At 37.0% G+C, this 25022-nt stretch overlaps 4 protein-coding genes and 2 pseudogenes across 17 annotated transcripts; 2 read left to right on the forward strand and 4 right to left on the reverse strand.

Moving 5' to 3' along the window:
* Positions 1–270: 270 nt before the first annotated feature.
* Positions 271–1547, reverse strand: LOC104761840 (xyloglucan endotransglucosylase/hydrolase protein 22). The gene is made up of 2 exons (XM_010484976.2): positions 1105–1547; positions 271–1010 (listed from the first exon to the last, which is right to left on the reverse strand). Exons 1-2 carry the CDS (start codon positions 1366–1368, stop codon positions 411–413), a joined length of 864 nt encoding a protein of 287 aa, XP_010483278.1. The 5' UTR covers positions 1369–1547; the 3' UTR covers positions 271–410.
* A 2316-nt stretch (positions 1548–3863) lies between these two features.
* On the forward strand, positions 3864–5132 carry LOC104761841 (xyloglucan endotransglucosylase/hydrolase protein 22-like). Of its 2 annotated transcripts, none has more exons than XM_010484977.3 (3): positions 3864–4328; positions 4420–4613; positions 4695–5132. In XM_010484977.3, the coding sequence occupies exons 1-3, from the start codon at positions 4053–4055 to the stop codon at positions 5080–5082; spliced, it is 858 nt and encodes a 285-aa protein (XP_010483279.2). In that variant the 5' UTR covers positions 3864–4052; the 3' UTR covers positions 5083–5132. The 2 variants fall into 2 exon arrangements, with proteins under 2 accessions (XP_010483279.2, XP_087354332.1); XM_087498206.1 differs by having other exon boundaries at positions 4045–4328; positions 4424–4613.
* Positions 5133–7726: 2594 nt separating this feature from the next.
* Positions 7727–9281, reverse strand: LOC104761842 (uncharacterized; annotated as a pseudogene). The gene is made up of 3 exons (XR_015588597.1): positions 9145–9281; positions 8350–9056; positions 7727–8274 (listed from the first exon to the last, which is right to left on the reverse strand). The product of XR_015588597.1 is annotated as an uncharacterized LOC104761842 (transcript).
* Positions 9282–13363: 4082 nt separating this feature from the next.
* On the forward strand, positions 13364–14381 carry LOC109130517 (uncharacterized; annotated as a pseudogene).
* A 2177-nt stretch (positions 14382–16558) lies between these two features.
* On the reverse strand, positions 16559–20273 carry LOC104761843 (calmodulin-binding protein 60 B). 6 transcript variants are annotated; one of them, XM_010484980.2, is made up of 10 exons: positions 19937–20236; positions 19784–19838; positions 19553–19699; positions 19381–19456; positions 19229–19287; positions 18643–19145; positions 18392–18552; positions 18097–18300; positions 17693–17921; positions 16559–17601 (listed from the first exon to the last, which is right to left on the reverse strand). In XM_010484980.2, the coding sequence occupies exons 3-10, from the start codon at positions 19645–19647 to the stop codon at positions 16949–16951; spliced, it is 1980 nt and encodes a 659-aa protein (XP_010483282.1). In that variant the 5' UTR covers positions 19648–19699; positions 19784–19838; positions 19937–20236; the 3' UTR covers positions 16559–16948. The 6 variants fall into 6 exon arrangements, with proteins under 6 accessions (XP_010483282.1, XP_010483284.1, XP_010483285.1 ...); XM_010484982.2 differs by having other exon boundaries at positions 19553–19656; positions 19937–20186; XM_010484983.2 differs by having other exon boundaries at positions 19553–19663; positions 19937–20146.
* Positions 20274–20300: 27 nt separating this feature from the next.
* On the reverse strand, positions 20301–24763 carry LOC104761844 (bifunctional dethiobiotin synthetase/7,8-diamino-pelargonic acid aminotransferase, mitochondrial). 7 transcript variants are annotated; one of them, XR_015588461.1, is made up of 15 exons: positions 23999–24728; positions 23726–23896; positions 23373–23634; positions 23132–23212; positions 22870–22990; positions 22659–22795; positions 22366–22460; positions 22200–22220; positions 21930–22042; positions 21698–21844; positions 21437–21570; positions 21220–21331; positions 20991–21122; positions 20753–20865; positions 20301–20638 (listed from the first exon to the last, which is right to left on the reverse strand). XR_015588461.1 is itself a non-coding variant. In XM_087498124.1 (15 exons), the coding sequence occupies exons 4-15, from the start codon at positions 23176–23178 to the stop codon at positions 20464–20466; spliced, it is 1377 nt and encodes a 458-aa protein (XP_087354250.1). In that variant the 5' UTR covers positions 23179–23212; positions 23373–23634; positions 23726–23896; positions 23999–24763; the 3' UTR covers positions 20301–20463. The 7 variants fall into 7 exon arrangements, 4 of the variants coding, with proteins under 4 accessions (XP_087354250.1, XP_087354249.1, XP_010483288.1 ...); XR_015588462.1 differs by having other exon boundaries at positions 22200–22279; XM_087498124.1 differs by having other exon boundaries at positions 21220–21351; positions 22870–23000; positions 23999–24763.
* Positions 24764–25022: the final 259 nt, after the last annotated feature.

Raw genomic sequence — 25022 nt, forward strand, 5'->3', positions numbered from 1 at the left:
GTTTTACTATAATTGGTTCGGTTTATCCAAAAACTTTTGTTTTGTACCGGATTAAAGTAATGACAGTATGACACCAATCAAATTACATGCAAACTCCAGTTTGGTTTCCATTAATGTCCATTATAAAACCAAATAAAAACATTATTGATCCATTTGGGTTTGGAATCTTTGGACTATAAATCAGAAGCGGCCATTTTTGGACTGACTCTGAGAATATAACGGAACGAACTACGAGAGACTTTTATAAAAAAAAATAGAAAAGGCACAGTGTAACAAAGAGAATATTTTATAACTTTCATGAAACTATATGATACACTACAAACGAATCAAATATAATTCACGTGATCTACAAATAAAATGAATAAAATTTATAGCAACAACAAAAAGAAAAAGTAAATTTTTGTTCCTCTCTACGCAGCTAAACACTCTTTAGGAAGACCTTGTGGGAACCTCTTAGAATCGGTACAGTAATTATAGATCATGTAGTTTCTCTGCACCCATCTCATTCTTTGTTGAGCCGTTGAGTCAAGTTGCTGCGACAACCACGAGCCACTGGTGCCTGTGGTCCCCTGTTTCGAGCCATTAGGACAAGAAGACTTGCCGTTTGACCAAACACAAGCTTCTTGTTTAAAGCCACGGTATGTAGCAGTGAAAGGAGCTTTAGACCAATCGGTTTTGACCAAACCACCTCTCGTAGCCCAATCATCAGCGTTCCAGAGACTAGAGTACATTCTCATTGGTTTGTTCTTGGGGAACAGAGTGCCTAGAGACTCCATGTTCTTGAATTCTCTAATCGGAGTTCCGTCCACAGTGAAGATGATTCTTTGTGGGTTCCATAGAATAGAGTAAGTGTGGAAATCAGCTGTTGGGTCAAACCAGAGTTTGAACTGTTGTTCTTTGTCTCCTTTGCCTTGTGTGTAGACATTTGTGTGAAGTGTGTAAGGATCTCCACTTGAATTCCCCAAAAACTCGAAGTCAATCTCGTCCCATGTTGTTCCAGGTGATTTCAACTGCACAAAATACAAAAACTCATGTCAGAAACTAAGAAATCTAGTAATGTAAAACAGAACCAAAACCAGAGATTGTGTTTTTTGTTGAACTTACGTAAAGTGTTGTGACTGTTCCTGCGGAGTTTCCAGGGACGAGTTTCATTTGCATGTCGATTTTACCAAACAAGTACTCGTTCTTGGATTGGAATCCAGAGCCAGAGGATTTGTCGAGAGTTAAAGTGAGAAGCTCTCCATTGTTCTTGATCTGTCCACGACCATCACCCCAAGTTATCTCAACGTCTCTTTGGAAATTAGCTGAAGCAGAGGAGATGATGATAAGTGAAAGAAACAGAGGAAGTAAGTAACTGATGATCGCCATTTTTTTGTTTTGAGATTGTTTTGTAGACTTCTTCTTGTATTGTGTGTTTTGGTTTTGTGGTTTTTGAGGGTTAATGGAAGAACGTTATATATAGTGGTGAAGTAGTGAAGATTTTTTTTTTGTGAGAGGCGGTTCGTATGGTGAAAGACAAAAGCCGCGTCTTTGAGGCAACAGCTGGTGATTGGGCCATCTTGTAGTAAAAGCTGTGTTTAATTGGCTTTGCTTTGGAGTTCACGCGGTTTTTGTTTAGTAAATGTTTCTCTTTTTAGTAAATAATTAATTATTACTTTTTTTTTTATGTTTCAAATTTAATTGGATTTGGGAGAGAAAAAGTTGGATTTGAGAGTTGGATACTTTACCACCGGCTCGGACCGACCTTCAAAGAGTTGGAGTTTTGCTCTAATAGAAACAAGAGATTCTGTTATAAACCAAAAAGAAAAGAGGAGAAAGTGCTAATCAGAATCTGACAAATTTAATGATTTTTAAATAGTTCATATGTTACAATTTATTCAGTCGTTACTCAATTTTTGTAACGGTTTCGTTATTAATTACTCTCAAATGAAATTGAACCTTAATTAAATTTGAGTTTTCTTTTTTCTTTTTCTTTGGGGGGGGGGGGGGGGGGGGGGACACATTTGAGTATTTGTTTTCATTGCCACTTAACATATTTAGACTGGTAAATGAAATAGGATAAGGATCGACACTGAATTTTCTGTTTTTGTTTTTTTAATAGAAAAAGCTTTAATAAAAAAAAAAAATTAACGGGGATAAGAAGAAGTTGCCACGTTAAAGTAAGGGATATGGTATGGTAGTAGTTGGGTAAAATCATTAATTTGACTGACTCAAATGTTAAATTGTCGTAGTGGAGACAGCTAAGACATTCAACTTTTACTTGGTGAAGGTCGTGGTCAGGAAGCTTCTTTCTCCAAGTGGCTTCATCCTGAGAGCAGTCCGAACCCTTACGTAAAGTCTAGATATATATCGAATTTGATAAAAACTTAAATCCTCTTAAATGTTTTCTTGTACATATATTTTTTTCTTAATGAAAAAATTAGGTATGATCTTAATATACTCATTTGTTAATATGGGGGTTATAAATTCTTCATCTTTAAAAATAATTGGCAATTACAGATATGGATTTGAAAATAATATCATGATCGCAGTTAAAAAGATTATCAGAAGATAGTTTCATGATTTCCTTTAAATAATTTGATATGTCGTCTGCTTCTTCCTATCTTAGATTAATTTATTAAGGTTTGGGTAAGAAAAAGATTAACACAGAAACTACAAGGACCTAAATAAGTGAAACAATACATATCGTTTAGCCGAGTCTTATTATAAGCCCACAAAACTTCCGTCTGCTTAGGTTTAGCCGAGTCTTAGTTGACTTGCTCTCAAAGTCTTGATTCTCTTATATACACTATAGAGTTAATATAGCCTTATAGGTATGTTTGTATTGTGAATGAGAATTATACCATAGTGTTTTGTGGTTTATATTGCTATGGCTGCACATGGGGTAATACAAAAGTGTACTTAGTCTAGAAAATAAGAGGATGTTACTAGATTCTAATTTATGGGTTATTGGTTTAGGATTTGAATGTAGTTTTAACGATTTTGAATGTTATGTGGATTTTTTTGTTATTAGATAAAGATTTTAAAGTATAGTGTTATTAGTTTGTGATTTGTAAAAAAACGTTTAAAATTTTAACAAATTTGGGTTATTGAACTCAAGTTTTTATAAAGTTAATAAAAATTTTGTGTTGTTCAAATGAAACAATAGAATTTAGGATTGTTAATGAATTCAATTATTATGTTGGCTGTGCTCGAATAACTGTCACTAGCGACCCACTTTCCACTGCTTTTAAGGGAAAAAAATAAAAAGAAAAGATGAATTATCTGTTGTCATTAATCACAACGACTGTTTTTCTTTATGGAGAAAGAGAAGAGTTCAATCGCTAAAAATTCCAGCGATGGGTTTTTGGAATCAGCGATAATAAAAGTGATAGCTGGCCACAGCTTTTGTTTTCTCTCACCTCTATTTTTCACTCCCTGCCTTTTATATGTGTGTCGCTGGTCGCTAATGTAGCGATAAGAAAAAGAACATAACCGTTATTGGTTCATGATTTTATATATTTTTTTTACAAAATAAAGTTTTGAAAAGTATTACAAAAATACAAAGATTATTTGAAGTACTTTAATGTTGCCATTTGTTAAAAATACAAAAATAAAATATTTTAGAAAACTATACCATAATACTCTCTAACAATCCTTAAAATCTTTAAAGATTATTAACAATTAATTATAGCAATTAATTATTTACTAAAAAAAGTGTGAATAGTTGCCATTTGTTAAACAATTCTTATTTTATTAAATAGACTCAACGTTGAATTGGCCATTGTCTTTGATATGTAAATCCCATCCCTTTTAAACGTATGGATAGAGTAGAATCTTTTGATCTCTTGTTCATTAAAACCCTTTAATTTTAAATTACATGTGTCCACAAGAGTTTCTTTTCACTAACCATCTGTTGCTAACAAGCCAAAAATTGGCCATCACTTAACAGATAATTTTCTTCTCCTTCTATTCCTCTGTTTCACCCAAATGTCACTGTCTTATCATTTTCTACAATCTTTCCTCCATTATAAATGTTCTGACTCACCGTTACATTTTACCAAAAGGAGGACATGGGTTGCTCAAGAATCGTGATCCTAGTGTATATTTTCTCATTTTTTTCTTTCATGTGGTGCTTAGTGTTGGCAGGTGATTTCAGAAAAGATGTTGACATTATATGGGGAGGCGACAAAGCGAAGATACTTGAAAACGGCCAAGCCATTGCATTATCTCTCGACAAAACTTCTGGCTCTGGCTTTCAATCCAAAACACAGTTTTTGTTCGGTAAAATCTCTATGGACCTTAAGCTTGTCTCTGGAAACTCTGCTGGTACTGTCACATCTTACTATGTAATAATCTCCAAAACCTATCTTTACATTAATGAACCATTTATTGGTTGATAATATTGATGTTATAAGACATCGTGTATGTGTTGCCTAGGTAGCGTCTAAAGGAGCAATGTGGGATGAGATAGACTTCGAGTTCTTGGGGAATCTGAGTGGTAATCCATACACAGTCCATACAAATGTGATCACGCAAGGCAAAGGTGATAGAGAACAACAGTTTCGTCTCTGGTTCGATCCCACCATTAATTTCCACACTTATTCTACCCTCTGGAACCCTAGAACCATAATGTAAAAATCTAAATATCTAGTCTCCAGTCCATTCATCTCTTAGCATAACGTAGCAATATTTAGGAGTCGGATATTTGGCAGATTCTATGTGGATGGTACACCGATAAGACAATTCAAGAACATGAAGACAATGAATGTATCTTACCCGGAGAAACAAGCAATGAGAGTCCATTCAAGCTTATGGGATGGAGATGATTGGGCTACAAGAGGAGGGCTCGTGAAGACTGACTGGTCCAAAGCACCTTTCACCGCTTATTACAGGAATTATGAGGTCCAAAACTGTGTTGGCTCTAATGAAACTTGTGGTGGTGATGGCTCAAGCTCGTGGATCAATGAAGGGATTGATGACAGTGGCATGAAAAGGCTTAATTGGGTCCAAAAGAACTTCATGATCTATGATTATTGCAATGACCCTAAGAGGTTTCGTCTAGGGTTGGCTAGTGAATGTGTTGCTAATGCTGTGAGTTGAACGCATAATAAAAAACGTTCTAACAAATATATAAGATGTTAAGTTGCAAAGTGGGTCGTTTACGTTTAGTATCTATCGAAATATATACGAAGTAATACGTTAAGAGAGTTGGAATAAATTCACCCACAAAGACAAATTAATATCCCAAACTTTCAGATCTTTCATATTATCATATATCTGATATGATACATAAATTCAAGATATTTTTCCTATTGAAGTTAAACACACAAACAAAACAAAACCAAAAAAAAAAACCTATACACACTCGCACACGATTACAAAATGACAAGAAAAAAGTTTTAGAAAAAAATATTTGCTAAGAGTGACTACTTTTATATATATATATATATATATATATATATATTTTTTTTGACATTTACTTACTACTTGTTACTTATTAAGCATCAATGTTAGTATGGGAGACTGCAAAAGCCATAAACTCGTTAACTTGAAAAGTCTCACTCTCTTGCCATTTGACACTCTTTTCTTTCAATTTTTGAATGCAACAAATTAAATATAATTGGTTTTACATAATAAATATTTTTTATATATTGTTTTTTTTACTGTCACATGATTTAAAGCAAAATTATAAACATTATAATATAAAATATGAATTACCTTCACCTTATAAATATAAATTGATAAATTGATATAAATATTAATGCATTAACTATCCAATTAAATAATGAATTTATAATATGCCCTTAACTATAATTTTTCCGATAAATAGCACACACATCTCAGTAATTTCATATCTCAAATCTCACATAATTTTTTGTTTTCCATTTTACTAGTTTCTTAATGTATTTCATTTTTTAAATCATCTAAATTTTCTTCTTTCCTAATTTTTTTTCGTTCTGTTAGTAATGCATACATCTTCTTCCTATATTATTAACATCATCATATAGACTTTTGAATGTTCAATTTCTCTAAGTTTGAACCTTCATGTGTGAGGCCATTATAATATTTTCTTGTTTTTTTGTCTTTGGTTATGTTATTTTTTATAAGTTTGGAAAGTAGGTTTTATAATTTTTACCGAAATATACCATATTGTCTTATACTGTATTTTTCTATATTGTGTTGTCATCGTTGTTCAAAATAAATGATTATGAAAATATTATTTTTTTGAATGTTATTAGGCAATTAGCATATATGAGATGTTCTAATATATGGCACACATACTATAACGATATGTGCCATATTGTCTTAAAATTTGTTTTGAATTTGTGATTGATCAAGCTGTATTAAACCTTTTTCTTAAGGAATTGAGAAGATTGGTGAGTTTTATTTAATCATTCATAAATTGTCTCTCTTGGATGATATGAATGTGTACTACCAATAAATATATATAATCAAAATGATTATTGTGATTTTTTTTAATAGTGTTTGTTTAGGGTACTCTTCCACCTTCATAGATGTTTACCTTTTCATTTTAGTTTTTTATTCAACCCAAAATATATATTTTTAAATTCATTTCATATATATTATATTTACTCAATCATATAAATAAAAATTAGGATTAACTAAAAAAACTTTACAGTGAACTAACCAGAGGTGGTGGGCTAGTGGTTCTATCCTTGGTGGAAGAGTCGCTCTGTTGGTCTAGGCCAGAGATCGATTTTCTCCAAGCGCAGAATTGCTCAGTTCTATCCCTTTAGCCACATGGGTATGGGTCCATGGCTTACGGCCCATTTGCATACCTGGAGGGACTCTACCCGTGGGATAGACGCTGGTAGAAAGCAAGGGCCAATATACATTCAAGGCAAGAGTCTTAGACCATCTCCAATGTATATCTCTATTTTTTCTCTAAAATAGAGTAACTAAAAAATAGAGCATTGTTTTAGTCCTATATATTACTCTATTTTCAACTCTAAAATAGAGGTAGTATAAAAAAAATAGAGGTGATAATAGAGTTGCTCTATATATAGAGCAATTCTACATTTTTTTTCTATTTTAGAGTAAAATATAGAGTAGGATTGAAGCAAATGTTTCTATAATAAAGAGTTGACTCTAAAATAGAATAGGGTTGGAGATGCCGCGGGATCCAACCGGTTCCATACCAAACCGCAGCTGGGAACTTACGGGTTTTACTTAGATCCTTCACTGGCATTGACAGAATCTGTATCTCAGAGTCTTTAGATGGCGGTGAGTAACTCTGGAGTTTCGCAGTACCAACGGTTCTCCCAAACCCAAATTCAGGTTTCTTGAATATCAAAACAAACACACATTTTATAAATAGTCTTCGCTTTAATTAGCTTGATTTTACTAATGAACATATTGATAGGTATCGATGGAGTCAAGCTAAAGGACGGTAGGCTAGTGCTTGCTTACAACACAGACTCAAGAGGTGTGCTCAAAGTAGGAGAGTGTTTCTTTAGACGATGGTGATTCTTGGACCGATGTTTTAATGTTGGAGGAATCTCCGGGAATGGAGTTTTCGTATCCGGCGGTTATACAAGCTAGTAGGTAATAATCAAGAACACATGACATTGATGTATCGTGAAGCACAAGCCTTTAGATAAGGCGAGTATCAATCAAAAGGACCAGACATAGATTCTACGTTGTTAAATCAACTATCTGAGCTTGTAGAATGAGCTAGTTTTTAAGAATGTTATTGTCTAACTAAGTCATCAATCAAGCATACTAGAAGAACAAATGGCATGGTGACCACACTTAATGAAGAACAACACAAGATACAAAAGCTCATAACCGCATGAAGAAGAAGAACCATAACAGAAAAGTGGCAAGACGACCACTTATTGAACTAAACAAAGCCCAAATCCTATAGCTAAAGCCTAAAGCTCAGAGAAGAGATTCAAAGGAAAGGAAGCAGAAAGAAACATTGTTAAGCAATGGGGTCCGTGGGATGAAGCCAGAAGGGGGTACGGACCGGCGAGGGTTCACCAAGGCGATCGAAGTTGAAGGGACGGTCCGTACCAGAAGCCAGATCGTAAGAACCAAGTCTAGGACCAAGGTAATAGATAGAGTTAGGTTTGAGCCTAGGGTACATGCTTGCCGAGAGACAGAAGGCTTCACTCTTGCTAAGGAAGATGCAGAGATCTCCAATATCTTCCGTGTAACAAAAGTCTTTGCTCATCCCATCTTGCCTAAAGATCATGAACCGCTTAGTACTGCAGTGAATAAAATTCCAAATCCCCATCTTCGTCCTCTTTGTGAATGTACTGTGTGTACCTAGACAGAAGCAAGCAGCTCAATAACTCTACTTTTAACATGGATTGAGATTAATAAGTGATTCAAAATACTTACCACTTGATGAAGAAAAGTTCACCAGAGGGAGACTCAACTAAGTGGTTGGTCATGAAACATTTATCCAGCATCTCCCAACCTGCCTCTGGGACCTTAGGCCGGTTCTGAAGGCGTAGGTGTTGATACTCTGGCTCGAAGTCGTTGCTACTGAGATCCAACGAACCCATGTAGTCACCCTTGAAACTGGTAAAGTAGAAGACTTTGTCTCTCTTGGAATACAAGAGATTAGAGGGTGGTAAAAGAGAATAAGCTGTCGCGATGTGAGTCCACTTAGAGTCCCAACGAGGCCTACATACACTTAGCCGATAGTCGTTGAACTTTGCAGCCACAGAGAAGTCCTTCTGAACAGGATCAGAAGAAGAGAGAGACACTCTCGTTTCATGGGTTGAAGGTTTGAACCCAACCGAAGGCAATGATATTACTTTGGAAGATGAGAGCCATGGCTTGTACACATCCGTGATATGTACGGTAAGGTCTTTGTCGTCAAAAGAAACGATCCAACCTTGTGATGCTCCCACAAGAGGTAGCCCATTGAGCTTCTTGGGAAACGTCTTCTCACTGCTGTACACTGTCTCTTCAGTTGTCGGATCGAATAACCTGTGCTTCTTGATTTTACCCTCCGGAGACTCTCGCAGCTTCTTACCGCCCGTAAGCAAATACGGGAACTGCGGCAATGATGAGAAGAAACGAGCATTGTCCTTGCGTGCCTGTCAATACTTAAACCCATTAGTACATAAATCAAAGTAAGAGGAATAAAGAAATTGTGATATGTAGAGAGATGAATGTATCCTTAACAGAGAGCGTCAAGACGCGGCTGAAAAACAGAGCCATTGTTTTTTTTTTTTCTTTTTTTTTCTATCTTCTTTCCCCTGTCCGAAAACCTAATTGCTCTTCTCTCTTATTCAATTATTCAAAGACCTTTGACGGGGTTTGGCTTTGGAAAAATTCCATTACTAATATTTCTTCCATGTTTCAAAACAAAAAAAAAAAAAAAAAAAAAAGAAAAGAAAAAAGTATTTCTTCCATTTCACTAAATTAACTCGAGAAGCAACATCCCAAAAAAGGCAACCTTTCATATCGATAGCGCTGCAGAGGCAAAATTGACTTGGGCACAACACCCAAACTCATCATCATTCAATTGAGACCGTTTCACTTACTGTGTGGTCCGTTTAATTTTAATGGGCTTCATATTAAAATACGAGCCCATAACGGATAAGCCAAATTGAGACCGCCGTATGTGTTTGTATTGTTTGACTTTGGTGTTTACATAATTTGATCTGAATTTGATTTAGCCACAAAATCAAACCTATGAATCAAAACAGAGAATCACAATTTGATCTGAATTTGCAAAGAGGATCTTGAATCAAGTCAATACAAACTAACTAACACAACCCATCAACGTCGTGGCTCAGAGAAGACGACGGCGACGATAACTTTCAGATTCTTCTTAGGTTTCAAGAATCTGAAACATGTTTAATTAATTAATTAATGTGTAAACCCATTTATCAAACATGTTTAATTGGGCTACCCAATTTATATCCATTTAACATTTTTAAATAAATGTGACTAAATGGGCAGAATTTTGTATATGGGTTTGATTAGAATAAGTAAAAAAAAAAAAAAGAGGCTAATGCAACGCAAATTAACTCTAATTAAACAGTAGTACACGGCGGGTCACAAACTCGCACATTAGCAGAAAGAAAACCACATTTAAGACCATATACAAGGGGCGTACATTTGGCCTGTCCCCGGTATTTTTTGTTTTTAAATAAATTAAAAAAGGCAGCATCTGTATGGGACGTTTCTTAATATGGGACGTTTTTTGCTGTGTCTTTCGTTACACGTGGCAGCATCTGTGTGGTTGGTGTTGTTTGGTTTTTTTTTTTTTTTTGGTTTTTAATTTTATGGATTGAATAAACTGTTTTTAATTTTTAATGTATTAATTGTATGTTTTGTTTTTTTTTCAAGTTTTTGTAACTTTGTAATTTTCTTATGAACGGTTAAAAAAAGATTTGATTGAGTATATTTGGACTAACTTTGGACATCTTCCAGATAATGAAGATTAATTAAAAAAAAATTTATGAATTAAATAAAATGTTTGTTTTTATTTTTGATGTTTGTATGGTTTATGTTTTTTATCTTTCATGTTTTAATTGTATATTTTGTTTTTTTCCAAGTTTTTGTAACTTTTTAATTTTTTTATGTTTTTAATGTCAATGTTATATGTTTTATTTAAATTAAAACTTTAATATGTTTTTATTTATTAATTTAAATAATTAATTTTTTAAATGGACACCAATGCTCATACCACAGTTAAGAAACTCTCAAAATAAGATTAATATATTTGAAGGACCAAAAATTGTCCTACACTAATGCACATGTCCTAAGACTAATAAGAAAAGAAAAGAAAGGAAGCACATACATATAATAAAGCCATAGTTGATAGAACTACGCGAAAAGATAAACATATATATATTTGTAATAATTGATTAATACTTGCAGGCGTCGCAACCAAAGCAGAAATTGCATCCACCGTTACATCCAGGGCAACCAAAACGGCTGCACCCAGGACAACCACTGCAACCGCCGCCATAGTCTGGTTTTTCACCGCCGTTGGTTCCTTGTCCCTGACCGGCGTCTTGACCAGAGGAGGGTTTGTCTTGTTTGTTATTGCCCGTCGATGTCTCAGGCATTTTCTTCTTCTTCTTTCGGACAACAAGACCTCCGGGTATGTGGGGAGGGAAAGGAATCAACTCGTCTTGTTCTTCTCCTTCTTCTTCTTCTTCTTCTTCTTCTTCTTTTGGAGGAGGAGCGGTGGAGTACCATTGGTTTGTTGATGCCACCGGACGAGCTTTAGCTCTTGAAACCGTCGCCTTCGCTGCACCACTCACTGCTTGTGATATCCTTCTCATTTTTTTTTAATGGTTTCTCTCTGTCTTTTCTCCGTGACTGTGTTGGTATTATATACACAAACGGGACTGCGTTATATGGAGCCCTAGTTTTTGCATTAAACCCCATTTCCCCTGCGGGAAAGCTTACCTTTGCAAGGCAAACACCAAAGATAGCAATAGTCGTATCTGCAGTGTTGATAACGATGTGTTATAAAGAGGACATATATTTATTGTACACCCACACTCCCCCCGTTAATAACAGTATTAATTTAAATATATACAAACTAAAATAACCAAAGAGATGGAAAAAGGTTACTACTCTCCCCCTCCCAAGTGCTCTTACCACAGACTCTCCTAACCAAATACTAGTATACGACTCTACATGCACGTTAGGCGTTACCAATAAACTTTTGAGATTCTACAAAATGTAATATCGTGATATATTAAACAACAATGAGATAATACGTTAACATATTTCGGGGGTGTTCTTTACTTGTGGATTGTGATGAACAAGTTATATTTATTGGTACACGTTCGATAAATAGTTTAAAACATATTTTGTTTTTTCAATATGTTAAAGAAAAACATTAAGAACCGAATCAAGGACTGCACCTGCTCTGCCACCATCATAATGATCTATATATATACTGTACGATTTAGCAGAAGCCTCATCATCACACTTACACTCTTACATCACATTTAACTCTACTTTGATTTTCCCACTTCCCATTATTTTATTTTTCAAAAGAGAGTTCATGGCATGGGTGATGGGTCTAAACTCTAAATGAATTCTAAGATTTGGAACAATTTTTATTACCAAAAGATGATTGACTTACATACATCCAGATCTCCAATAGGACCACACGTGGCACACTTACGAATCGGACTTTGAAGTTCTATAGTATATACACACACAAACGATTGAGTTACATACAACAACTTTTTGTTGATTACCAAACGATTGAGTTACATGCAACAATTTTTTGTTGATCTTTCACTGAATATATCTTGTGCATCACAATATCAGACTAATAGCATACTTTGATCACAATCGGATTTTGAAGTTCTATGTATATATATAGAAAGATCAAACAGAAAGTTTAATTTTATTTTTATTTATACTAGTTGTAATAATACTCTAGCATATATATATATATATATATATTGATATTGTTTAAGTATGTTATGTATATTTTTTTTTGATAAAAGAACAGAATCAAAGACTGCTACTGCTCGTCTGCTTCCAACATCATTTACAACTGACACTTACAGCTGTGACGTAGAAAGCGAAAGAGTAGTATCCATCATATCCCCACATTAATTCTCCTTATTCGTCATTATCTTTGCATACACTGATACACAAATGATACAACATTACTAAAATTTGGAATCGTATTTTTCAAAACAGAGATAATAGACCATGCATTAATCCATATATATGATTTTTCTTTGCATGTCTATATTATTTGGATGATGAACCCAATCAAAAATTCTCGTTTCATATTTGTTAAAGACTAATTTTTTGAAATATCTATCGGACGATTCAATCAAGTTATTCGTCGTAGAATTTAGAAACGGTGTTTATGTCAATTGGTTAGTGCATATGAAATTCGATATATATACACTTTGGTTTATTTTTGATTTGATTCTAGTGTATCCGTTTTTCTAGTCAGTTGATGGTCCAAACTCAAGCCCAAAATCTTTATAGCCCTACTCAAAATTGTCGTTGTAACTACGATTAAGCATTCAACATGCGCTTGGCATTACTGGCCCTGATTTTGAAACTAAGCCCCATATAATGTTCAATCGTGAGTTCGTGACCACATTGACTGATGTAGTTTGGTGCGAAAGAGGAAGGTGCCGAAGTTGCCTCTGCCACAAGGAAAACCTCTAATTCACTAAATCATTATATCATTAGCGAAGGTAAGTTGGTTTCAAAAGTTTCCACATATGGGATTTTCACATCTCAAACAGTGGCTAGTTTGTTTAGTAAAAATGGAAACTTTACAAAGACAAAAGCCGTATGTGGTGGCAGGTGTCCCTTTTATAAGAGAGAAGATGAAAAAACAGGAGTTAAGGCATTATAAGCAATTAGGGTTCTTTTGTGAGCTCACAAGACAACAATGGCTCTGTTTTTCAGCCGAATCTCTAAGCTTTCTGTAAGATAACACAACACTCACCTCTCTCCCGTATCACAGTTTCTTGATTGATTCTGCTTTTATAATTTTGAGTTTACTTGTGAATATTGACAGGCTTGCAGGGTCAGTAATGCTCGCTTCTTCTCATCACTGCCCGAGTCTCCGTACTTGCTTCTGAGTAGTGTGAAGGTGGGAGAGCCTTCTGAGAGTGGCAAAACCGTAAAGAACAAGTTATTCGATCCTAGGACGGAGAGAACGGTGAAGAGCTGCGAGAAAACGCACCCTAAGGAGATCGATGGAGAAGTTCTAGTGGGAGCATCGCAAGGATGGGTTGTTTGTGCGAGCAAGAAGGATACTTCATTACTTCAGTACATATGACTGATGTGTTCAAGCCATGGGTCTCATCACCAAAAGTCATGTCCTTGCCTGCTCTTGAGTTCTCTCCACGTCTTGCTCTGAAAGAAGTGGCTCTCTCGTGTTCTTCTCCTGACGAAGACGACTGTGTCGTGGCTGCAAAGTTCGATAGGTCTTATCTGAGTGTATGATCCCAGAGGCCGAGTGGGAGATGTTGGATGCATGTTTCATGACCAAACACTTTGTGGAGTAACCCTCTGGCGAGTTTTTCTTCGTCAAGTGGTACCGCGGGTGTTTGCACAAGGAGAACATTGACAAGGAAGTGGAAAGTGTCCATAGCCAAACAAGGCGCTTCATGGTGTTTAGAGAAGATGAGGAGAGCAGAGGCCTCTGTTACACTGAAGATATTGGAGATCTTTGCATCTTCCTTGGCAAGAGTGAAGCCTTTTGTCTCTCCGCGAGCATGTACCCGGGACTAAGACCTAACTCCATCTATTACATTGGGGCGGGACTTGGTTGCTACCATATTGGCTCTGGTATTGTCCGCACCTACAATCCCCCTGGTACACCCAAAGCCACCATTGCGCCCTTCTGGATTCATCCCACTGATCCCATATGCTCCCTTCTGGATTCATCCATCTTTGCTTGAGCTCTAGCTAGGAATTGGGTCCAAATAAGTGCTAATATTAAGTCTGTCTGCTTTAATTTATGTTGTGTTCTTCACCAAGTGGTTATCACCATGCCACTTGTTAGGTCTGGTTTGAGCTTTTGTGTCGTGTGTTATAAAACCAAATTGGTCATCACATTCCATTTGTTATTAGACTATCCTCAGATCCTTAGTTGTTTCTTAAAGGCAATTTTTAATAATAAAAAGGGAAGAAGAAACTTTGTTAAAAGAGAAAGAAAATTTTGTTGATTATTGGTAGAATCAACTTAAGGTGTTTCTTACTAATAAATTTAGTAAAATAATAAATAATAACTTAAAAATATTTAAAATTATTTTATAAAACATAGAAACATATTTAAATAATAAAAACATAAAATAACATACAACATTTAAAATTAAAACACAAAACATTAAAAAATTAAAACATAACACAAAACATGAAATAAAAGATAGAAACATATTTAATTAAACATGAAACATATTTAATCTTCAAATTTAGTCCATAAATGTTCAACTAAATCATGTTTCAATTGGTGATGCGCTTCTCTATCACGAATTATTGTTTGACCATTCAGCACATTGCTGATATTTGAAGCCATATCGAAAGAATATGAAAGATCCACATCATCTCATTGTGGGAAATCAGAAACGTCAGCTTGAGTATATCCATCTCGTTCATTTTCAACAATCATATTGTGGAGTATGATACACGCCCTCATAATCAATCCGACTTTATCTTTATCTCATAAAAGACATGGATTTTTAATTACGGTGAATCTAGCTTGTAGGACACCGAAGACACGCTCAACATCTTTTCGGGCACCTTCTTGGCGTTCAACAAATAAAGATGCTTTCGGACTCTGTGGTAGTGGTATGGATTGAATAAAAGTTGCCCAGTTCGGATAAATACCGTCTGTCAGATAGTAAGTCAAATTGTACTCTTTGTCGTTAACGTAGTAGGTAACTTGTGGAGCTTGACCATAAAGTATATCATCAAAAACGGGAGATCGATCAAGAACATTAAGATCGTTAAAACTTTAATTGAAGTTACATTTAATTTTCAACACCAAACACACAATGAATACACAACCTAGTCACATCCATTAATGAGAGAACAACCACCAATTACGAATAATGACAACCTAGTCACAAAGAAGTACATTCAATCCGAGACACGAGCAAGACACAATTCAATCCGAGACACAAGCAAGATTTACTGAGAAATGAAAGGACTCTATATTTACCTCTTATGTGTTGTTCATCGTTCTTTTACAAACTATAATCTCAGTATGAAAGAACAATTTCAGAATCAAACCACATAAAACAAGGTTCTAAAAACAAAGTCAGATACATATCCCAAACTCATAAACTATAACTCATAAAGCACTCTGACTATTCCAGAGATCAACTCATAAGACTCATAAAACAAACACAAAATCTCATAGTCAACCAACCATCTCACCAAATCCAGGGTTCAACACTCTGACTAATCGGATCATATGCATCATTTCTCACTTTTTCATTTACTTCCAAACAGATCGATCGATCGATCTACACCGGAATCTCCTTGCGTCTGCTTCACCGGAAACTCAACACCAAATCGACGGCGAAACCATTGAGAATCAGATGTGGAAATCAATTGGAAGAGAAGGAAACATATCGCAAATCACGGTTTCTGTCGCAGAGAGAGATAGAAGAGAGAACAACTCGCAAATGAAAGAGGAAGGCCAAAAAAAATTTCCCCCATCAAACTCATTTTACCCCAAATACCAATGATATTGCGCCACCTATCGTCGAAGAAACGTTTCTCCTTGTCCTAAAATTAGAAACGTCTCCTTCCCTTCTTTCCTTTTTTTCATTTTTAATTAATTTCTTTAACTAAGAAAAATCCTTAGAAACAACTAAGGTCACCAACGAGGACAGTCTTAGATCTGTGTTTCTTGATGTTGTTTCCATTTATGATTGCTTCGGCTTTGTACTTTTCTCAGTCAAGTAAGTGGTCATCATGCCACCTGTTTAAAAATTTAAAATATAATAAGATATGTGATCCTGTGGCATGTGGGTTTGTGTGCTAGCTAATTTGTCAACTTCACAAACGAAAAGAGGAACTTGAAAGCTGAAACTCTACAGTGAAAGTAGGATTTGGGTGTACCCCGGTATGCTCTCAGAACACAACCTAATATATAAGTAATAATCAAGGAAACATTACACTGTAGTTTTGTGGAACACAAGCCTTACATCATATAGCAACTCGAGTATCAAATCATAGGACCAGCAAACATAAATTCTACTTGTTGAATCATTTTATCTAAGACTGTAGAATCAGTTCTTACGAATGCTATGAGACATCAATCAAGCGTATTAAAAGTCTCCTGCTTCATAAAACACACATCCCACTGAATCTAACTGTACACTTCCTTTTATACAATACCTGAGGCACTTCACCTCGTGGCCCTTAAGCGTCAGTTTCCATTTGGTAAACACTGTTTGTGTCAATTCAGTGTTGTTACCATAATTAGGGGTATGACCATGATGAAGAAAGACCACACTTATTCGCCATCTTCATCATCATCATCAAGCTCTACAATCTGTGCTCGCCTCTCAGCAGCTTTCCTCCTGATGAAGAACCCCCATCTCATTGCTGCTTTTATCTTAAGCCATCCAACAACAGCTCTGCCTGATCGACCACGGTCTTCATCATAACCTTGCATAGGCGTGTGTAGAAACGATGGGAATGTATATCCATCTTCTGGCAAGTGTGTTGCAGAGCCATTGCCTCCTCCTCCCATGCTGAACAGACGGAGGAACTGTTGCATGTCTTCGCTCTCTAGCATCTCATGGCTTCTGAGTCGGATCTCTTCCTCTGAGAAGAAATCTTCTGGTCCTCCTCTCTCCCGGGGGTTTGACCAGTCTTCTAAATGGTTGAGATTTGCCTGGTGAACAGAAGCAGAGTTGATGTTTTGGTATCCGTTTGTGGATGATTGTGGAGGACCGAGAGCAAGACCATTCATGTTTTGACTGTTTATGGTGCTTTGAGATTGATGTAAGTTTCCCAGGAGCTGGTCTTGCGTTGTACTGCACGACGCAACATCAAACTGTGCTCGTGGGTTACTGCAAGCAGCAACATCAAAATGTGCTCGTGGGTTGGAGTTCAAAAGCTGGGGCTGCGAATGATATCTTGTTGCCAGAGACTGATCATAGCCTGTAGATTGATCAAAGATAAACAGACATATAAGATTTAGTAATTCACTACAATACAAAATTATCAAGAGATTTGATTGCAATATACAAACCTCCAATAGCAAAATCTGAAAGCACTGGAGACTGATTAGCCGGCATTGAAGATGAATGGCCTACCATCTGGATTGGATGGTCAATGGGAGCAGTAGAGTAATTTGCCAAATCAGTTTGAGTAATACTCAACCTGTTAGGCTGCTTCAAGTCTAAAATAGATTTTCCATCATACTCTATGACTTGGGTCCAGTTTTCATATGCTCTCTTCACCAGCCCATCAACATATACCTTTAGAACACAAAAGTGAAATACAAAATCAACTTTGATAAATCTCCTCTTAAACTGGTCTAAAAATGATGAACTCGCTTGCTAATAAACTTTGAAAGAAGATAGTAAATTACTAAATCATAACTCGCAGCAAAGTAAAGAATGGTGTTAAAAGTTAAAGCAACATGGAGCAAACCTTTTGGCTGTCAGTAAGTGATTCAGCAGAGAAGTACTGATCCCCAGAAATGAGACCACTTAGCTCATAGATATTATTGAAGACAACACCAACATTCCTTGAATCCTCAGCATAGTAGATATAAAGCTTGCTGCTCTGGACACACGTCTTTGCGTGCTCTACTAGTGCATCCCACATTTTGTTTGACATGCCACTTCCAAGAATCTAGACAAAAACAAACGGATAAAGATAAAAATTAGCCATGGTGTTAATTCTAATGGACATCTCTTTCAAAAGCAACAAAATAAGCACTTACAGTACGTAATTTCCCAGAATCCTTGACCATTACTCTCAGAAAATCTTCTACAGTATCAATCCCTTCTGCATTAAGCTTTTTATGGAATGCACCATCCTTGCCGATCTTCTCCAATCTCCACACCTCATCAGCCAGAGCAGGTGGATAATGCTTCTTGTACACTGCACATAAAAGAAACAGGCATCAAACTAAAAGAAGTCACACACCACATGGTACAGTGAGAAAAAAAAGTGGAGGTTCCAAGACCATACATTCACCCCTGTGATCCTTAACAATAAAAGCTTCCGTCTTGGCCTCACGGATACGCATGCCATCACAATACCCAGTTACAACCCGTAAACCAAGTCTGAACTTACGACTTCGAATCCAACTCGAGTTATCTGTGAAAACCAGCTCCCCTAAAGTTCCAACTCCTTCTTTGAGAGTGACATACACATCTCCAGTAAGCAACGGTCTCTTTCCAGCACGCTCTTTGACGACATGGCTTTCGAATTCTTCCTGTGTCCAGTCTTCATCATCTTCACTGTTGAAGTCACCCTCAAGCACAACAACCTGAAGTTTAGCTGAAGCCTCTGGACCATATACCACAGCACGTCCAGTGTTTGCATCAATCAAGACGACATGGATTGCAGCACCTTGCTCTCCTTCTACTTTCCCTCCAGTGAATAAAGGGAGAGATAGTCTAGATTTGAAGTGTAACCGTAATTTCCGGCCATCTGGACCTTCGATTCGCTTTGGAGAAGAAGATCCAGAACTGCAAAGTAATAACAAACCTGTTAAGCTAACGTTGAAGAGCATATTACAATGTCAAGAGCTGCTAAATTCTTTTGATTTTACCTTCCAGTAAGCCTAGCAGGGGCTAGTTTCGCCAAAGCACGTTCCACTTCCTCACTAACCTACTCAGTAACAATCCCACATTAAGGCTTAAACAAAAGAATTAGCTAATTTCTAAGCAAAGGTTGAAGGTGAACAAAAGAAAAAGAACTTACAACTCGGCGGAGAATAGGTTCCAAAGAAGAGCAAAGCTTCTGCAAACTGTCAACTTTGAGAGCCTCTACAATCACACTGGGATGAAGAAGAAATAAACCACAAAGTCAGAAACTTTTCCAGTTGTATAAGAACTACGAGGAGGAGAAGGAAGGAAGGATAAGAAATAAATACCTAGCAAGAGCAGGACGTTTACGCTCAGGCTGATCATCATCGTTGTTCCCATCCAAAATCCTCTTGGCTCTATTCATATTATTACCTCTGTCCATGATTTACTTCTGCATTCTCCACCCACAAAAACAAAACCCTAATTTACTAGATCTGCAAATCACAACGATTAAAAATCTCAAACAGCAAACAAAAGTCCATATATATCAAAACCCATAAAACATCGACGAGAATTACCTCGGCTGCTGCTACTACTTAAACAACCAAAAAACCCTAAATCAAGTAACCAAATCTGAAAACCAAAATCCACGTCGGAGACTATATAAGACTTCCCGGTGACTAATTGAAGAACCAAATCAACGACGAAAGAGACAAGTAAGACGAAAGTACCTTAATATCGGAGACAGCGAAATCCCCGGCGAATCAAAGAAATCAAAACAACCGGTGTTGGATTGGAACAATGATGAATTAGTGAACACAAGTGGATTTTTTTTTAGTTTTTTGAAGATAGTTTTTCAGACCGAACAGTCTTCTGTTCTGAGTCTTCGCAATTTTGTCTTTTTTTTTTTGTTTTGGTTTGGGGTTAATCGGGTCAACTGTGGCGACTCATTCGAGCTCTTTACTTTACCAGTGCTTCTTTAGTGGGATTTAATCTCATGCGGTACGGTTTACGTTTTCTTATAATGTGGTCTGCCGCGATTGTCGTTAACGGCTTTGGGAAGGGCCCACTATGAAGTAATAGAGGTCGTTAGTCTTTGTCCGATGAATCTCAGCCGATGGTTCCATGTAAGCAACTTTTCGTTTTTACATCACCAAAAAGGAATATTTATTTTTAGTAATTTCCACAATAAACCGATAGATCTCGTTACAAGACGACAACAAATTACTTGGAGGGCGGTTTTGGGGGGTTTTTTTTTTCATCTTCTGTTGAATTCTCCGAGCCTTTTGTAGAGCTTAGTGAGTAAACGGCGGCAGATTTCAGGCGACGTGCAAGGGCCACACATGAGATAGATGACGTTTCCGAGAGGGCGAGTGAAGATTCCGTCTTCTCTGAGCATCTCAAGTAGAGACTTTGCATACAACGAAGCATACCTGATACACAGCAGACAACGTTACCAAGGTTTTTTGTGTATTCAAATACATTGGAGCTAATGATTAAAAAAAAAAAAAAAGAAACAGACTTGTCAATTTGAGAAATTTATTTACCCGGAATTGGAAGCATCTGCTTTTAGTTCTAGAGCAAATAGGGTTCCTAATACAACCACCCTTTGAACCGCTGAGTGATATGATATTTGTTGCACTAGTTCTTCATCCCACAGCTGCAATATTTATAAGGATTGGTTGTTATCAATCGTAATACTTGATTTGATTACAACATATTGATCTACCTATCTGGGCTTGCTCATACTATAAAGACTAAGAGCGTGTTTAGTTGTCCTAATACCTCTTTTAATGTTCTTTGTGAAGTGATGTTATGATTAGTCTCTGGATCTTTGAACCACTCGATGGCTTTGGCAGCTGTTGCGCAACCCATGGCATGAGCCGAGTATGAGTGACCATGAAGCAAGGCTTTGAGCTACAATTAGTAAGGAAAATTAGATGGCTTCAAGCGAAATCAGAAATGCATGAAGACGGTTTTGATAACAAGGAAGAGTCTACTTCTTTCGTTTTACCTTAGAATCTCCAGAAAATGAATCAAATACAGCATCTGTGGCAAGAGTGACAGCCAAAGGAACCATTCCAGCAGTCAACAATTTGGCGAAGCATGCTATGTCCGGTGTGCAACTGAGAAGTTCAGTAGTAGTCTTGGTAAAATCATAGTAATTTGTTAGCAGAATGTAAATGGAATGTAGCAACACATACATATATAATCAAAGCACAGTTGGCTACCTCTACTCCAAGACGCCAGAATCCTGTGAACACTTCATCGAAAATGACTGGAATTTTTCTATTCCGGCACTCATTGACTAGAACTCTTTGGAAAAGCGGATCAACCATGTGCATTCCCCCAGCACCATGAATTACTGCAGATAAAATTGCGACCTTTACAAAAGAGTAGTTTGCATCTAGCAATCTCGAAAGAGAGACCAATAAAGCTAAATCTTTGATTGTAAGGAAGTTATATAGGTACACTATTGAAGTCATACTGACCTGGTTCTATTATCAGTGCTCCAACATGGGTAGATTGCCTAACTCCCGAATACTCTTGTAAATGCTTCGATACATGGGCCGAATATATTGTTGCAAGAATTGAGGTGTCTCTGCTCTTGTCAAAAATCTCATCACGGGTGGTGAAGGCTGTAAGAGTTTGGGAATACTAAATCATACAACTAAAGGAAATGTATTGGAGTATAGCAGATAGAGAGTAGAGAATGCTATTTACTTCCATATTCTTCTGGGGGGATTTCAGAAAAACATTCAGGAAGGGAGAGATTCCAAGCTCCGTTGGAGAGAAAGACGGTAGGAGGATCCAGAAACAGGCCTCTTCCAGTGTACCTACAATGCAAATATATCAACGAACAAGCTGAGAATAACATGATATAGAATGCTTGCTCAATACAATTTGGGTGCGTAAGATGTGAAAAAGGTGAATTTTTGCAGTTGCTGATATCTAGATGTAATCATGATCATATCTAAGGGATAACAACTCTACCTAAGCAACATTAAGAGCTGGCTGCTATGCAGTTAGATCCCTCCCACATTGGTGCAGGAGATGCATATGATCCAAGAATGCTTAATTCAGAAGATGAATGTTGAGAACAAAAATTCTACAGATATGGTCAAGTGAGAATCATGACAAACAATAGAAATTCCCCTACCACGGTTGCTGGAGAAAGCCTGTATAAGGTGATGCTGCTTGTGCTTCCATAGCTCCTAACGTATCCCCATGGTAAGACCCCCGAAGAGCTAGAACCTAAGATAGAACACATATCAAATTTTCACATTTAAACCTGTAAGACATACGACAAAACAGCATAATCTTGCATATGAACTGCCAGGAGAAGAGTAACACTTGCGTCTTAGTAAGCAGCAAAGTGAACAACAAATGTTCTAACAGGTACAATTAAGTGTCTATAGCTAAGCTTGTTGAACATTAACAAGATGATTGTACCTTAACCTCTATATGCTTTTCCTCTTCTGTAGCCTCGCAAAAATCATGATCAACACAAAACTTACGAAATGCCATCTTCAAGGCAATTTCGATTGCTGTGGATCCATTATCCGAGAAGTACACTCGAGAAGCCCAGCCTACATATATAAACTAATTAGCCATCTCCAAATGTTTGAAAACAGAAACAATGTTACAGAAGAAGTATAGAAACCTTTTCCCACTCCCTCTAATAAGAGCTCAGCGCATTTCAAGGCAGGTTCATATACATTCTCAGGGAACATAACATGCCCGAACCTAGCAGCAGTGTAACCCATTTCTCTAGCAAGCTCAGCCTGAAACAGCCTAAACAAAAGTTCAAAATAAACTTCAGAAGATTCATCACAAAAAGAAATAAGCATTAAAATGAAATGACGTAACAATGCACACGGAAATGATATTTGTCATAAAACTGGGAAATAATGGGCACAAATGACCTGGAAAGCAGGATCTGGCCCCTGTGTCCACCAGCTTGCACAAGCATCAAATTGCTGAGTAAGAGAACTGTTATCGGAAGCCTAACAATGATGACGTAAAAAAGTTCAATTAGTTACAGCAAATTCTAGATGAAGATATCTGAACTCATAGAGTTCATGCCTTCCAAGTAACCAGATTGCTTATGACTATACTAACCACACCGGAAAAAGATAAAAAGGATAAGGATTTTCTCATACAAACCTTGAATATTGAAAAATTTTCACCACATCTGGAGTCTATAACCGTCACACCTTCTTCATGCACAAGTTTATGCTGAGTAAATGGCCACCAGAAAATCTCTCCTGCTTGCTTGGCCATGCCGTTCAATCTTTCTAATCTCGCCAAATAAGCTAATACCATTCTCTCTTTTAAATCTTTAAACACAGAATCAGATTCGAGAAACCATTCAATAAGATCATCTGAAGGGTCCTTAGGAATAGGCGGAAGCACAAGCACCGGTACCCTACCAGCCAAAAATGTTCAAACAAGAATAAGAAAAGTAAAAACTACAAATCTATTAGTGAAAGAACTTATAAAGCCACACAGAGAATTACTTGTTTCTTAGATATGACGTTAATGGAACTTCATTAACAAGGCCATGATCTTCAAAAACAACAGCAGCAATATCATATCCTCGAAGTTTCAAACTCTCGTAAGCTGCAATAGTCCCCGAGATACCACCGAGCCGACCATCTCCAACTAAAATTCCGGGCAATCTAAAAGGCCTAACTCCAGGGATTACAATACACACAACCATAAGTAAGAGATAAATCAAATTCGATCTCCTAACATTTTTGAAGGCATACTAAGTAGAAGATAAGTGTTACCTGTAGAGATCGCACTGAAGAGTTCCCGATGGTCCAGGGCTAGCAACTCCACCGGCAGTCTCCACCAAACATAGTAAATCCGATTTCTCGCTTCCCATCTCTTCCGTCAAACACTTTTCAATCATCCGTAGCACGACGGAGTCTTCAACCGTCGCGTTTTCTCTCTCCGAAGCTAAATGCGGAGAGATAGCTGCCTCCCAAGCATACAACGTCTTGCACAAAAGTTCCGGCGCACCGGTGACCATCTTCTCCTCCCGGAAATTCAAATCACACATCCCACTATTACTGACTTCAACATTTAATTGCATAGACTCTGCGGCGGGGAGTGAAGAACGGAGAACAGAGTTGGAGATAGAAAGAGGGATTCGGCGACGGAGAGAGAGCGAATCGAGCTTAGAGTAGACGAAACGAGAATCGGAATCGGAAGGGAAACCAGTCTGTACAGGTTTCAAATAGAGGAGTTTTCCGGCAGGGAGTGAAGTAGGTTGTTGGAGGAGGAAAGAGGCGGCGATGCCTGTAGAGACGAGGGTTTTGCCTAGAGAAGTGTTGGCTGCCCAAATTAAGTAGGTAGGGTGATTGAGAGGTAGATGAAAAGAGTGAGGAGGAGGAGGAGAAGGAGAAACAGCGGTGGAGTAGAATCTGATACGGTGGCGCAAGTGCCGGAGACGGTGGCGGAGGAGAGTGGCGGTTACGGGTAACATTGTTGGGTGGGTGAGGGGATAGTGAAGTGGCGGAGAGTGCGAGTGTTTTTAACTAGAAAGAGTCGTTGTGGTTTGGAGGGTATATTTGGTATTTACTATTTTTTTTATCTTGTGGATCACCTAATTGGCAGAAACTTGTATAAGTGGGCTAGGAGGCCCATATTTTCAAATGCGATTACATTTGGACGTTTTAATGCAATGTTTACAAATTGTATTAAAATATTTCTTCATTTTGAAAAAAGAAGATAAATATTTGTTTTTTTGTATGAATATACAAAAGAAAAAGAAGATAAATATTAGTAGCATTTTGTAATGAACAAATG

Source organism: Camelina sativa, chromosome 18 (assembly GCF_030686135.1).
Source record: "Camelina sativa cultivar CO46 ecotype springtype chromosome 18, ASM3068613v1".
In the NCBI taxonomy this organism is placed as follows: domain Eukaryota; kingdom Viridiplantae; phylum Streptophyta; class Magnoliopsida; order Brassicales; family Brassicaceae; genus Camelina; species Camelina sativa.

Bases quoted from the DNA above. Each gene is read 5' to 3' on its own strand.
- LOC104761844 (XM_087498123.1), bottom strand. From the start codon at position 24,699: ATGTTACCCGTAACCGCCACTCTCCTCCGCCACCGTCTCCGGCACTTG. The intron at 22,796-22,869 runs GTTTCTATACTT...TTATATATGTAG, and splicing joins ATTAGAGGGAGTGGGAAAAG to GCTGGGCTTCTCGAGTGTAC. The intron at 21,123-21,219 runs GTAAAACGAAAG...TACTAATTGTAG, and splicing joins CATTTTCTGGAGATTCTAAG to CTCAAAGCCTTGCTTCATGG.
- LOC104761841 (XM_010484977.3), top strand. From the start codon at position 4,053: ATGGGTTGCTCAAGAATCGTGATCCTAGTGTATATTTTCTCATTTTTT. The intron at 4,329-4,419 runs GTAATAATCTCC...TGTGTTGCCTAG, and splicing joins GTACTGTCACATCTTACTAT to GTAGCGTCTAAAGGAGCAAT. The intron at 4,614-4,694 runs GTAAAAATCTAA...GATATTTGGCAG, and splicing joins TGGAACCCTAGAACCATAAT to ATTCTATGTGGATGGTACAC.
- LOC104761840 (XM_010484976.2), bottom strand. From the start codon at position 1,368: ATGGCGATCATCAGTTACTTACTTCCTCTGTTTCTTTCACTTATCATC. The intron at 1,011-1,104 runs GTAAGTTCAACA...TATTTTGTGCAG, and splicing joins GAACAGTCACAACACTTTAC to TTGAAATCACCTGGAACAAC.
- LOC104761843 (XM_010484981.2), bottom strand. From the start codon at position 19,647: ATGGACAGAGGTAATAATATGAATAGAGCCAAGAGGATTTTGGATGGG. The intron at 18,301-18,391 runs GTAAGTGCTTAT...GTTTTTGTCTAG, and splicing joins ATTCTGGGAAATTACGTACT to ATTCTTGGAAGTGGCATGTC. The intron at 17,922-18,096 runs GTTTGCTCCATG...TGTGTTCTAAAG, and splicing joins CACTTACTGACAGCCAAAAG to GTATATGTTGATGGGCTGGT.